Below are 14520 nucleotides of genomic sequence, written 5' to 3'. Positions count from 1 at the left end.
AACTAATAAATCAAGGTTGGAGGCCCCCCCCCCCATCTTCATCTGGTATTAATGGGTCTTTGGCAGCCTGACCTGTAATATTTTCCTTTGAACAGAGGAGAGCTTCTGTGTGGGGTTGATTTATTGCTGCACGAGAATAAAGAGCAATAATTTGTTTGACTACTGACGGAAGGGGTGTTAAGGATAACTGGATATCAGACTCAGGAGCCACCACTGGGCCTTTTAGATTCCTTGAGTAAAGACCCTAAGAATCATGGGTGAAGACAGACAACTGGGTAACACCAGCCTATCAAAACCTGTTTGTTCATCTCCCTTTTTATATCCCCTTCCCCTCTCAATTTTTGTCCTATTAAATAATAAATTAATTAAAAATAAAAGTTTAGGTTTCTACTTTGCACTAAGTATATTTCATTTTAAAAGTTTGCTTTTTAATTGTGATCTTTTAAAAAATTTATTTATTTATTATTGAATAGAAACAGAGAAATCGAGAGGGGTGGGGAAGATAGAGAGGGAGAGAGACAGAGAGACACCTGCAGCCCTGCTTCACCACTTGTGAAGCTTTCCCCCTGCAGGTGGGGACCAGGGGTTTGAACCTACATCCTTGCACACTGTAATGTGTGCACTTAACCAGGTGCACCACTGCCTGGCCCCTCCTATTTATTTATCTATTTATTTATTTGTGGAGAGAACCAGAGCGTTACTCTAGCACACGTGATACTAAGGATTGAATTTGGGACCTTATACCCGAGAGTTCAATACTGATCCACTGTGCCACCTCTTGGGTTCTCTATCCTTTTTTTTTTTCTATCTCTATTCTTTTTTCTTTCTTTCTTTCCATTTAAGTGAAGCAGTGTTGGTTTACAGCACTGTTATGTCTCTACAACTTAATGTCATGCCTTTACAGTACTGTCCTAAGGGTATTTCATGCTTCTAAGAGCCACACATGTTTGGAGACTGCTGTGTTGGGTAACACAGCTCCCAGATATTTCCATTAGTGCAGAAAATATTTTTGGACAATAATGTTATGCAAAACTATCATATTTTTCTTTATTGGGGTAACATTATTCTATAGAACTTTTTCTTGGTCATCCTGGGGCATGACTTATTCCCAGCTGACTTTTTTTTTTCACTAGAGAGAGAGAGAGAGAGAGAGAGAGAGAGAATATACAGGACCTGAGCTCATTCAGTAAGTCTTGAGCCTGGGTCCTACACATGGCAAAGCAGGTGCACTAGCCAAGTGAGTTAATTTCTGGACCCTAGCACTCTGTTTTAAACCTAGCATCTCAAATTTACTGGACAACAAAGAATTGCTAAAAGTCACAGAGACTCTCCCATATCCAGTAACATCCCCATATCCAGTAACATCCCCATAGAAGACATAGTTGCGGCTAGAAAAGATTTAAAAAAAAAAAAAAATGGCTGCAGAGCTACTGAGGAAGTGCCCTCAGCGAACTTCCTGGAGTTAGACTTTAGCATTGTCTATAAGAGATACGCAGATTCTCCCCTGACTTTGCAGGTAATAATTCCAACAGACTGGGTCTGGTGTCAGAGGCAGGTTATGTTGCAGTGACCAGAAGAAACTACTCCCAAACTAAAAACGTGTAAAAGGAAGGACTCTGGGAAAGAGGTGGGGAGAGGGGAAGAGGGTCTTGGTGTCCCGGGATGGAAAAGGAACTAAGCTGGGAGTGATAGCATTCTACAGACACCTCCCCTGGGCAGATGAGAAGTCCTACCCATGTGCCCACTGCTGTACTATAAATCATTAACCCCCAATAAGATGATTGAAAAACAGTTACAGACATGATCCTGAGATCCTGGCTAAGTAGATCTCATAGTCAACTTACTGTAGATGATATCTTTTTAAAAAATATTTATTTACTTATTCCCTTTTGTTGCCCTTGTTGTTTTATTGTTGTAGTGTTTATTGTTGTCATCGTTGTTGGATAGGACAGAGAGAAATCGAGAGAGGAGGGGAAGACAGAGAGGGGGAGAGAAAGACAGACACCTGCAGACCTGCTTCACCACCTGTGAAGCGACTCCCCTTCAGGTGGGGAGCCGGGGGCTCGAACCGGGATCCTTATGCTGGTCCTTGCACTTTGCGCCACCTGCGCTTAACCCGCTGCGCTACTGCCTGACTTCCAGTGTAGATGATATTCTAATATGAGTCCAGAATAACTGAAAACAATGGTCCAAGTGCTCAAAGACACAGTTGGGTGCACAACTAACTTGGGCTCTCCCTCAGGACACAGCACTGTGCCTGGCGTATTTTAATGATCACTGTGACTCATCCAGAGAAGGGTGAGAGGAGAATGTAATGAATTTTAAGAGTCCCCACCCCAAATGGCTTTTAAAGAGATGTGTTTGCCATTTCAAGTACCTTTCAGTTACTTGGGAGTTTATGTGAGAAACAAAACAACAAACAAACAAAAACACTCATTTTTCTGAGTGTGTCAAATTCAGTAGATTTCACACTAATTAACTTTACAAGAAAGTCTACTTCCTTTGCAGTGTGGAACAATGCTTTCAGACAGGAAGGAGAGAGTCAATTTGGATCTTGTGAGTCTGAGCCAAGAGAGAATTTTAATCTCAGAAGAACCCAACCTGAGTAATTCCTTGACGTCATGCACTGAATCTGTCCACCTCTCCATGACCAGCTTGGGCCCGAGCCATCAGACTTTGCTCATTCACTGGCAGGCACAGACGAGTCTAAAAATATTCTTTGGGAGAGACTTCTGCAGGTTAAATGTTGGCATCTTTCTTTCTCTGGGATTGAGGAAGAGGCAGGTGGCCGGTGATGGGGAGTGGGCACCAGCTGAGGTTAAGTGCCCAGAGGACTTAGTGTAACTAGAGGACTTGGCCAAGGCTGCCTCTACCTCCTGATCTTTATTTTATTTGAAAGTATTTTTATTTATTTTATTTTAACGAGAAAGAGTAGATACACAGGGGAAGGGAGAGAGGGAGAGAGAGAGAGAGAGAGAGAGGATCAAAACACTTTGAGTTTATGACAGTGCTGGGGATTGATGTCGAACTTCAGAGCCCAGGGCTGGCAAGGCTTTTGCATAATCATTATGCTGTCTCCTCAGCCCTACCTCCTGCCCTTTATTCAATCTCCTTAACTAGGTTAACAGCAGAAAAAGCAGTATAAAGATATAAATGTTGAGTGTGATCCTGGAGGTGGCACAGTGGATACAGCATCGGACTCTCAAACATGAGGTCCTGAGTTCAATCCCAGGCAGCACATGTACCAGAGTGATGTCTGGTTCCTTCTCTCTCTCTCTCTCTCTCCCTCCCTCCCTCCCTCCCTCCCTCCCTCTCTCTCTCTCTTCTATCTTTCTCATTGATATATATATATATATATATATATATATGTTGAGTATAAACTTGTGGGGTAGGGAAAGCCATTAAGAATCAAGAACCCTGTGTGGTCTGGGAGGTGTTGCAGTGGATAAAGCATTGGATTTTCAAGTGTGAGGTCCTGAGTTCAGTCCCTGGCAGCACATGTACCAGAGTGATGGCTGGTTTTTTCTCTCTCCTCCTATCTTTCTCATTAATAAATAAATAAAATATTAAAAAAATAATCAAGAACCCTAGAAAAGTTTAGGGCTTAGAATAATTGTTTGTCTATGTTCCTGGAGTGATAAAATTAGTTGAAGATTAAAGTGATTGCTAGCCTTTCAAAGGGGCTGTCAGCTCTAACATTTACTTACAAATTCCATGCATTTTAAGGATTACCTTTACCTAGGTCCCTGAAAAGACTGGAGGATTAACAACAATTGCTAGAGTTCTTGGCATCCATCCTTCCTCCCTCCCTTCCTCCCTCCCTCCCTTCCTTCCTCCCTTCCTTCTTTCCTTCCTTCCTTCTCCTCCTCCTTCTTCTTCAGTGTCCTTTCTTATTCATTATCTCACCCTCAACCCTATCTCACTAAACACACTGGAGATTTGGAATTCTCTTTTTAAAATGAGGAGCAAAGATCAGGTGCTGTGTGTGGGGGGGAGGCCCCCAATAAAACTGCCAAGTTGTTTCCCCTCGAGTCACCTATATTTAGGCTCACCAATAGATTAAGTCAACCATCTCTGTCTTCTGTTGAGGACTTTATGACTTCCCTCTTAAATATAAATGAACTAGAGGAGAATAGGAAATCGGGTAACTTCAATTAAGATAAGAACAAAAACACTCCTCTGTGTTTAGTAGTTTCAGAACTCTAGGAGATGTTGCAACCAATAAATAAAAAATGGTAGGCTGTTAAAAAAAAAGTAACACGGTGAAAAAAATCTTTTGGAAATTAAAACTATGATCACAGGAACTTGAAAAACAGAAATCTGAAACAACAAATCAGAGAAGCAAAATTATCAAAGAAACAAAACAAGAAAATTTTCCTGGTGGAGGACATGACATTTCAAATGGTAAAAATAAAATAGTTCACATCAGTGGACAAAGACTCATCATTTTGCAATTTTAAAGCATTTGTGAGGAGGTTTGAGAGAGCTGTATGAAAAATTTTATACCCCCGTATGAAAGATAGAAAAATGTAAATAGATTTCTTAAGTCATCCTGGAAATAGAAGAGGACCTTTAAGATTCCGAGTGAAAAGAATTTCCATTCGAGCATTCTACTTCCAGAAAGCGGATCAACCATATAATAATGAATGTTCTCCACAGAAGTGTGCAAGTCAGTAAAAAAAAAAAAAAAATGAGGGAGATAGGAGAAGGAATAAATAAATAAGTGATGGGCAAAAAGCAACAAAGAAGAAAAACACACCAGGTAATTAGCATCCGGAAAGAAAACAAGGAAATGTAATAAAAGTGGCTAATGTAACTCAGCAGAGAATAATATGTACACAGTCATAATAATATAAACCCTGGATATCTATTTGGCAAGTAGCTGACATTTCTATATTGTAAGCATGCAGCCAGGACAGGGGTGGATGTGCTTTATTTGGGTGGGGGGTGCTGTCTGTGGACTCATTTCAATGTAAACATCAGGAGGGCAGGAGATTTTGCTGTGATAAGCTAGTGCCTAGAACAATAAGCAACGGGTAGTAGGTCACTGATATCCCACCCCAAAGTAATAGTGCTTTATTCATATCTAAGACCTTGAGTGAACTGTCATTGGGGGTGGGGTAGGAACACAGAACTAAGGTAGTGGGACTGGTGTAAGCTAACTGTTAACTGAAACTCTTAGAAATCATTACTAAATCTCTGTGTCAGAAAACAAAAGCAACAGTGCTCTGCTTTTAACTGAAGGAAGGTTCTGCTATTTGTCTAGGTTGCAGGTGTGCATCATTGAAACCAACATGTGCATAATTTTTGGGTGAACAAAATTTTCCCCCAGGCATATTTCTCCTAGGATACTTGTAAAACAAACAAAAACAAAAACAAACACCCAAGAGTAGATTGAAGTCAATGAAAATAAACATCAAGCTATATTTTATGGAATCTGTCTTTCTCTACGCTTTGAAGACTGACGGTAACATTTTAACGTAATTACCTAAGTTGCGTAATTTTTGGATGAACAAAAATTTTCACCAAGACCTACTTCTCCTAGAATACTTGTAAAAGCAAACAAGCAAACAAAACAAACAAACAAAAAAACCCAAGAGAAGACTGAAGTCAATGAAAATAAACATCAAAGCTATATTTTATGGAATCTGTTTTTCTCTACACTTTGAAGACTGACGGTAACATTTTAACTTAAGATAGTTCAACTGAGCATCAGGATATATTAGCGACCACTGAAAAGCAAATGCTATTCCTGGGAAACTGTTCTCTGTCAATCCTTCTGCCTAGTTAGTTGGATTGGAGATGCCTTGAAGCTCAGAAGATTCCAGGGAAATCAAAATGTGATATTCTCACTTTAGAAAAACTATTTTGTCGATTTTTTTCTTTCTTTCATTCACTAATATAATAAAAGGTTAGGAGAAGAACTGCCTTGTTTTGCTTTTCAACTTGTTGAACTTCTAGAAAAGCTCCCAGTACTTCCTCCAGAAAGTCGTCACCATTTTATTAAATAATAATAATAATAATACAAAGAGGTGTGTTTTTCATCTAATGTATCTAAATGAAGTCTGCAGCTCAATTCAACTTGACTTCTAATTGGCTGCTGACTCTCAGGACAGTGAAGTGTTGGAAATGCTAATTGGTTCATTCCCTTGCTCAGAACCTTTCAGGGATTTTTTTTTTTTCTGGGCACCTATTGTATTCCAGGCACTATGCAAAGCAAGACACTTGTGGAAGAAGGTTAAGTCAAAGGAATTCCCGCTGCTGAGAGCTGAAACAACCTATCTCAAGGGGACTTGGACCCAAGAAGGATATCTGAGTGCATGGAATCTTACTATTGAATTTCCGTAGAGTTAACCTTCTTATTTGATGCAGGAATCTTAGTGTCTGCTGCTTGTGTAGAAACTTTCTGGACTTTATTCAAGGCAGGATCTCTGCAGGACCCATCGCTCAGTACCCAGAGAGCTCCTGGGTGTGTGTGTGGGGGGGTTGGGGGCACGTTATTGGGAGTCTTGCTGGGCTCCCTGGTACTATCTCTGCTGGTGCCAACACTTTAGTTTCAGTGACCCAGGTGGGGTTTCTGGAGAGGATGCCACCTTTTCAGTCCTCTTCTTTTCATATTTTTGGGCTATTGGAGGTCAAATCCCAGCTGGCTCCTCAGCCACTGAGTGTCACAGATAAGAGCTCAGAATTGGGGGTGGGGGTGGGGGAGATTCCAGCCTCCTACTGTTCCAGCCATTTGTGTCCTCAAGAGCTTTGTGGGGACAGGAGCACACAGCCTGCCCAGGTGGTTCTCAGTGGCTGTGGTTCTGAAGGGGTGGGCTGATAAGAAGGGACACTTGTCCCAGACACACTTTTCCATGGGGCAGCCCCCTTCCTCAGAATGGCTGAGAGGAAGACAGAGGTCTCTCCAGTGAGCTGCTGGACTTTGCAACGAGGGCCTGCCTCAGTTCCCCTGCTTGCAAAACCAGCCCAGCAAAACCAGGGCGCTGGGAGAACCTTTATTATTATGGTGGGAGGCCTTGGCAGACTTCCAGGTATGGGACGACCAGGATCCCAGGGTCCCCGCAGCCTGGCTTCTAGGCTGCTCCAGGTCTGAGCTGCTGGCATTTCAGAGCAGCTCTGCTGCAGTCCCAAGGGTGTGGCGGCTGTTGGCTCTAGACTCTCTGTTTTCTGCCTGCCCGGGGTGTAGGTCTGGCAGGAATTGCCCAAGTCAGCAATCAGGATTCTTGTGGTTGGGGGGTTATTACCTGGAGTGTCAGTTGCCTAGGTGATAGAGGACAGAGAACCCTAGAGGCAAGGGGTGGGGTGGGGAAGGGTCCTGCCACAGAGAACATAGCCCCTGAATTTGCAGTCTGCAGGAGCATTAAGCACCAATCACTTCTATAGAGAACTTTCCCTAACTCAGGAGTTTGGGGGTGAGTGTATTTGGGGGGACAGCCACGGAGCCACCATGAGCGCCAGGACTAGCTTAAGACCTGAGGGGGGGTGGCCTCTGCTCCCTGCACCCCAACTCTTTCCAAGTCCAAACCACCCCGTGCTCCTCGAGTCATAACTGCACCACACCACTCACAGCAACCGGAGTTTCTCTTCCTAGGAAGGAAGAGAAAAGAGGAAAAGGAGGAGAGGGAAGAGCTGAGGGCACTTGTGAAGGTGTGCATATGCACACTCGGGAGACAAAGTGCAGTACCCCACGTGCGTACAAGTGCCTCTTTCCCCCAAGTAGAAACGCTCTAGTTGGTCTGGCGTCTGGGCAGGGTTGCTTTGGGGTAGTGCTGGCACTCCCCCTTCGAGAACACTTGGTGAGGGAGTGTCTGGTGCAGGGATCACTGGCAGCCCTTCCTTGGGAGATCCCATGGGTGACTGCGAAAGACAGAGCTTGCGGCTGGGGTCCAGGTCTGTGTGCTCCTGACGTGGGGCCACCCAGGACCGGTGGGCAAAAGTCCGAAGGCTGCTGCCCTCTGGGCTGGCCGACCCGCTCCACTCGAAATGGAATTCAGCCACAGCCACGGAGCTCTTGAAGTAGGGCGAGGCTGTGGGGAGAGAAGAGAGGAGACCTGGGTCCAGGCGGGTCCCTCCTCCTAGCTGAGCAAACAGCGGCAGAGGCAGCTGTGTAAACTGACTCCAGAGCAGTGGGTGGGTGGTGGAGGGTGCAGCTCTGGGGGTAGGGGTGTGTGGCACCCCAAGTCAAGGATGCAAGACAAGGACAGCTGCCAGGTACTGGGCGCCAATCTAGACTCCTCCCCAGCCCTCTCTTCCACTCCCATTTGTCCCAAGAGAAAGAGGGTTAAGGGAAGGAGGTTTAGCTGTTAGTTAGACTGGAAAAAGAACAACTTAGCTGGAGCAGGGAGAGAGGATGCAAGGTGGAGTGGGGAGCCGATGGAGGGAGAGAGAAAGGGCCTGGGGAGTGTAGAGACAACAGCAAGTTGACGGTGGCCCATGGGCACAGATCTGTGGAGGCCTCGCTCCTCCTCCACAGCCCCTCTCCCCAGGGGGCTCTTTCAAAGCTGACCCCCTCCCCCCACCACCCAGAACTCAGAGCTACAGTCCAGCCTCCCAGATGGCAGAAGAAGGGTGTGGAGGCTGCAGTTCAGGTACCCCCAGAGTTGGAGAACACTGGCCCCCCCACACTCTCAACTTGCCACTACTTTTCTGGAGGCAGAGGCTGTCCAGCCCTCGGACTCCCTCAACAATGACCTCATTGCAAATGACAGCCCCGGGAGGATGGTTCCCCTCCTAGCCTACTGGAGCGGGAGGCATGACGCCACCTAGCTGGGTCGGTCCAGGCCACTTTGGATTGGCTGCTGGGGCTGGCAGGGACCCCCCCTCCCCTCCTGCTCTCACCCACATAAGAACCCAGAGCTCTGCAGTCAGCCGCCCACAGCTGGTGGTGTGCCCCTTTGAGTGGATCGGCCAGTCGTGCTCTCCTGAAACTCCAGCTACCAGGTGAGAAACTTTTCACTGCTTGGGACAAAGTCCTGTCAGTCTTGCTCCCTCTGCCTGCTTTGCCTCCCAGCCGGGCATTCCCAGCTCCCTGGCACACTGGCTGGAGAGAAGGTGCAAGTTGGCACCACCAGACTGCTTGCTCTTTTTTTTTTTCCTAACTAGTACCACCCCAACCCCAAGCACCCCAGAGCTGAGCCTGGGCACTGAGAGCTCTGTGAGCACAGATGGGTCTACTGGCCCAGCTGCTGCAGTGCTCTGCCTGCTCTGTGCCCCCCAGATAACCAGTTTGGGTCCCAGGGAAGTAGAACCCTGAGCCTTCTTCTGAGGAGCCTGAAGCCTGGGAGTATCCCTCAAGTGTTGGCAAGAACTTGGGGGGGGTTGTCTCAGAACAGTTAGTCCAGTAGATCACTGGACTTAGCTCGAGGTGCTAGCATCCAGCACCCACTATTACAGGGTGTTCTGTGGGCTCAGAACGTGGCCCTAGATGGGGAGGGGGGCGAGTTTACTGCAGTGTGCACCCCCATGGGACAGGCAGTATAAGATCACAGAGGGCCCCACCCCCACCATGTGACACCAAGCAAGTTATCGCCTGCTTTCTGTCTTGCAAATTAATTGGCAAGTGATCAGTAGAGTTGTGGGGGTGGGGTGTGGTTGGAGGGGTGGGAAGGGACTTGCCTGAGGTCAGGAGGCAGCTGCAGCAGTGGTGGGGAATGGAGTTTAGAGTCCTTTTGTCTGGGTGTAACGTCATTCTCTCTTTACAGAGAGGAGTCATGGGCTTCGGGAAGTCCTCCTCATTCTTGGCTTTCAGCATCTTGGTCCTGTGCCAGGCAGGCAGCCTCCAGGCGGCACCACTCAGGTGAGACAGCTGGAGCCAAGAGAACACTCCTCTCCTACTGTCCTTCTGAATTCACAGCAGTGGGAGGGCAGGGGCTGGGGGACTCGGGCCTGGGGCCCCTGCTAGCTGGGAGTGGAGATGTCCTTTCATCCTTACCAGAAGTCAAGGGGACCCAGAAGCCTGGCTGCTTATCCTGGGTGGAGGCAGGCTTGCACTGGGTTTGCCTCTCCTCATCAGGTCCGCTTTGGAGAGCCTCCCTGACCCCGCGACGCTCAGTGAGAAGGAAGGACGCCTCCTCCTGGCTGCGCTGGTGAAGGCCTATGTACAGAGGAAGGCTGAGGAGCTGGAGGAAGAGCAGGAGACAGAGGACTCCAGGTATGACTCCCCACCCCCACTTAAGCCTATCTTGGAGAACAAACCCCAGAAAGGAAGGAACGACAACATCTGACCAAGACTCCAGCCATCTGTCTGTCTCTCATTAGGGCCTGGGGGGCTGGGGGTGGGGAGGACACCACTGTCTGTCTCCTTGTAAGATGTCCCAATACAGCTGGAGGGACTCTGGTGTTAAACAGTCATGAAGATACTCCATTTCTAGAAGGCGCTAGGAACTGAAACGCGGAATCGCTCTGGGGACTGGTCTTGCCTTTTTGAGCCTTCCCAGCATTGGCTAGATTAGCACTGCAAAGTGTTACTCCATATCTACCTGGTCACTATCTCGGGATATTCTAGAGCCCTAGTCCGTGTGTAGTGTCCTTTCATGTCAGCTGTTAATTCATTTCACGTTTGCAAGGCTAGGCCACAAAGCTTTATAGAGGGCAGGCTGGAGGATCATTCCACACCTGGGGCCCTTGGGGCCGTCCGTGCATGTTGTCACCAAGTTAGGAGAGCCTCCCCCTCCCAGCTTCACCTACCTCACTGTGCACCCTGAGCATGGAGCACACGCCAGCTCCTGGCCTGGCCCCAGCACTGCCTGCGCAGAGGCGGCTGTTGCTTCCGCGTCCACCCCGAGATCTGCTCTGCAGAGCACTACGGGCCAAGCAGCATGAGCACTGCGGGGGAAATGCCACCCCTGCCCAGTGCCCAGTGCGGCCCTTCCCCACACTGCCTGGCTCTGCCTGCCTCTCTCTTGTCAGTATGAAGCATGTGCGTGCCAGCGGTCCTCTGCCACCCCTCCAGCACCTGCTCAAAATACCCCCTCTGTTGTCTAATTCTTCTGCATGCCTGCCCCCGGGGGCAGACCCGTTGCATGGTATTGTCTGGCATGTTTCTCTCCCTGCAGCCTGGACACCTCCAAAGCTAAGCGGTGCAGTAAACTGAGTACCTGCTTACTGAGTGCCCACTCGAAGAACCTGAACAACTTTCATATGTTATCTGGCATCGGCTTCGGGGCTGACTCACCTGGCAAGAAAAGGGACTTAGTCGACAGCTTGGAGAGGGTCCCCTACCTCCCGTCTGGGGGGCCTCAGGATGCCAACTCAAGTCCTTCCACCCCTTCCTGAATTCCTGTCTTGCTCTCATTGATGAAATTCAGGCGTGCAGACTTAACTCAGATCATTCTTCAAGCTGGCAACAGTAGCTTTACAAATTGACAGAGAATGGTGGGGACCTGGAGATGGAAGGAGGAAATAGCTGGACGCACACATGAGAAATAAGAGAGTGAAGGGAGCATCTTGAGACCCCAGGGTGTCTGCGGGTCTCCCGTGTCTCTGTCATCCTTCCCTGTCACATCACTGGCAAATAAACCTACGTCTTGAATCGATTTGCACAGTGGCGGTCATTACTTGGGTCCCTGACCTCAGGCACTGTGCTTAAAAGTAGCCTTAGCCTCAGGGTAACTGGACACAGGGCTTGGTGAGTGACACCTCCAGAGCAGTTCCAGCCTCTAGAACAGATGTGCTGAGGACAGGTAAGCACTCCTTGGGAGGGGGAGGAGGATGCAGATGCTGTTCTTGGAATCTTGGCCAGGTAAGACTTCAGAGTACTTCTCGTTTCCCGAGGAAAGTAGTCCTGCTCCACGGCACCGTGGTATTACCTCTGTACACTCCCAGCGGGTCTTGGAGGGTCTTAGATTTCTACTTCCCACTCCCACTTTTTTTTTTTTGCCTTCAGGGTTATCGTTGGGGCTTGGTGCTGGCATTATAAATCCATTGCTCCTGGAGGCCATTTATTGCATTTTTTTTTGTAATAGGATAGGACAGAGAGGAGGGGGAGACAGAGAGGGGGAGAGAAGATATTCGACACCTGCAGACCTGCTTCACTGCTTGTGAAGTGACCTCCCTGCAGGTGCGGAGCCGGGGGCTTGAACCAGGATCCTTGTGCTTCGTACAATGTACGTTTAATCCAGTGTACTACTGCCCAGCCCCCCTTACCACTCCTTTTTTTTTAAAAAAAAAAAAAAAGATTTTATTTATTTATGAGAAAGACAGGAGGAGAGAGAAAGAACCAGACATCACTCTGGCACATGTGCTGCCCAGGGATCAAACTCGGGACCTCATGCTTGGGAGTCCAAAGCTTTACCACTGCTCTACCTCCCAGACCACATTACCACTCCTTCTTGACCCTAAAGGAATCATATACAGAGGATCATAAATGCAAGGTTGGGAGCTGGCTTTCTGCTGTGGACATCTTTGGGTAGGGCTCCTAGCGGACGCTGCCAGGCCACTTCTCCCTGCAGCGTTGATAACTGCTTTTCAGGACCAACACACTTAGCTCCTAAGTGGTTCGAGGAAGTGCCTTGGTTCTTAGGAAGGTCCTGAGGGGCAGGCTCCCCACCTCAGCCTCTCACTCATACTCACCGGCTTTCTTTTTCTGTCTCCACCCTGCATATCAGTGTCACCGTCCAGAAGAGATCCTGCAACACTGCCACTTGTGTGACCCACCGGCTGGCAGGCCTGCTGAGCAGGTCTGGCGGTGTGGTGAAGAGTGGCTTCGTGCCCACAGATGTGGGCTCTGAAGCTTTTGGCCGTCGCCGTAGACACCTGCAGGCCTGAGAAGCAACAGGACTCGAGGAAGAAGGTGACTGGCCTTGTACTGTCTGTCAGGTGGGCAGGGGACGGATATAGAGGCGACCCTCCTCATCTGCAAGCCTGGTGGGTTCTGTAGGGTCTTTTCTAAGTAAAGTCCTCCTCCTGCTGTTTCTGCCCCAACTTAGTTTGAAACTAGAACACTAGGATAGGCTGTGGTGTCATCTTTTGGAGATTAACTAGAACCAACCAACCAACCAGACAAAGAATAACTCTCTGCCAGGGCCTCATGGCATTGGTGAAGGCTCAGGAAGTACCCCACCTTTAGTCAATGCTCACGGGCTCAGGTGCCGGTAGTTACAATGCTGCTGTTAGGCAGTGACTATGTGGACTTGCTGACACCATCATTTAAAAGCCCCTTTAAAAGTCTCTTCACATCTCATACTCATAATTTGTAATGCTGTCTGTGTCAATTACTGTTCTTTTCAGTAATAACTGTGGCCTTCTTTTTTTTTTAACCAGAACATTGCTCAACTTTGGCTTATGGTGGTACAAGGGGGCTTGAACTTGGGGCCTGGATGCTTCAGGCATGAGAATCTGTTTGCATAGCCATTATGCTATCTCCCTTGCCTGGCTATTCATTTCCTGACCTTACTTTCCTGCTTCTCTCTCTCTTTACTCTTTCCCTCCCCTCCTCTTTCTCTTTGTGAAATTTTTTTTTCCCTTCTTCTTCTTCTCAGGTTGCCATGAAGCTGAACTCACCACTTCTATTTATTTCTCTGGACAACAACTTGGTGAGGAGGCCCATGGAAGATATACACATGTGCATCCTAATAGATATTGATTAAAAGCATCTTTGTCACTTGAAAGGAATGAAACATAATGCAAGAATAAGCTCATTCCATATCCATCTACATCTTTTTTACAGTCAGTTCTTTTTGTGCCCTAACTGCGATGGCGTCTCTCCCAGGCTTATCTGGTAGCAAACTGTCCTGTGAGAGCCACCCTAGTGATGATGGCCGCTCTAGCAGGTCTTAAGGACCCATGGAATCACTGGGCCTCTCGTGGTCTCTGGGGAGACACAGGACAGGTGACGAAAGGCCTGGTTGTCTAAGATGATTATTGTATTATTTGTTTGAGCGAATGTCAATATTCTGCATTTGTGAACTTCATCAAGATTAAAGACATATTTTGGATACACTTGTTTCAAGACTGGGTTGCTTCCTTTCAAAGGTTTTCTGTGTAACACTAGTCACCACCATTTGCCCCTTTAAAAGCCTCCTTAAGGGAGTCGGGCTGTAGTGCAACGGGTTAAGCGCAGGTGGCGCAAAGCACAAGGACCGGCATAAGGATCCTGGTTCGAACCCCGGCTCCCCACCTGTAGGGGAGTCGCTTCACCGGCGGTGAAGCAGGTCTGCAGGTGTCTATCTTTCTTTCCTCCTCTCTGTCTTCCCCTCCTCTCTCCATTTCTCTCTGTCCTATCCAACAACGACAACAACAATAATAACTACAACAATAAAACAACAAGGGCAACAAAAGGGAATAAATAAAATAAATATTAAAAATAAGAAAAAAAAAGCCTCCTTAAATGTCAGATTTATCTCCTCAAAGCTCGTGTGCTGGGCTTAGTGTGAGCCAGATGATGTTGTAAGAGGTACTTTATAGCTATTCATTCATTTAATCTTTATGACAAATAGTAGACACCACTATTGTTTCTTCCTGACATCCAGGAAATGAAGGCGCAGGAAAATGAAGCCCAAGGTCAAAGTGATGGTCAGG

At 47.5% G+C, this 14520-nt stretch overlaps 1 protein-coding gene across 2 annotated transcripts; it reads left to right on the top strand.

Annotated features, from left to right (window-relative positions):
- The first annotated feature begins 8650 nt into the window (after positions 1 to 8650).
- CALCB (calcitonin related polypeptide beta) lies at positions 8651 to 13930 on the top strand. Of its 2 annotated transcripts, XM_060177113.1 has the most exons (5): positions 8651 to 8943; positions 9705 to 9799; positions 10016 to 10153; positions 12609 to 12793; positions 13482 to 13930. In XM_060177113.1, exons 2-4 carry the CDS (start codon positions 9714 to 9716, stop codon positions 12766 to 12768), a joined length of 384 nt encoding a protein of 127 aa, XP_060033096.1. In that variant the 5' UTR covers positions 8651 to 8943; positions 9705 to 9713; the 3' UTR covers positions 12769 to 12793; positions 13482 to 13930. The 2 variants fall into 2 exon arrangements, with proteins under 2 accessions (XP_060033096.1, XP_016048236.1); XM_016192750.2 differs by lacking the exons at positions 12609 to 12793; positions 13482 to 13930 and adding an exon at positions 11058 to 11537 and having other exon boundaries at positions 8665 to 8943.
- The last annotated feature ends 590 nt before the right edge of the window (positions 13931 to 14520 follow it).

Source organism: Erinaceus europaeus, chromosome 17, assembly GCF_950295315.1.
Source record: "Erinaceus europaeus chromosome 17, mEriEur2.1, whole genome shotgun sequence".
Lineage (NCBI taxonomy): Eukaryota > Metazoa > Chordata > Mammalia > Eulipotyphla > Erinaceidae > Erinaceus > Erinaceus europaeus.
This window is presented reverse-complemented; position numbering and strand designations above follow the sequence as displayed.

What these genes read in the sequence shown, in the direction of transcription:
- CALCB (XM_016192750.2), top strand. Translation starts at nt 9,714, where the DNA reads ATGGGCTTCGGGAAGTCCTCCTCATTCTTGGCTTTCAGCATCTTGGTC. An exon ending in CTCCAGGCGGCACCACTCAG is followed by an intron (nt 9,800 to 10,015) that starts GTGAGACAGCTG and finishes TCTCCTCATCAG; the next exon opens with GTCCGCTTTGGAGAGCCTCC. An exon ending in CAGGAGACAGAGGACTCCAG is followed by an intron (nt 10,154 to 11,057) that starts GTATGACTCCCC and finishes CTCTCCCTGCAG; the next exon opens with CCTGGACACCTCCAAAGCTA.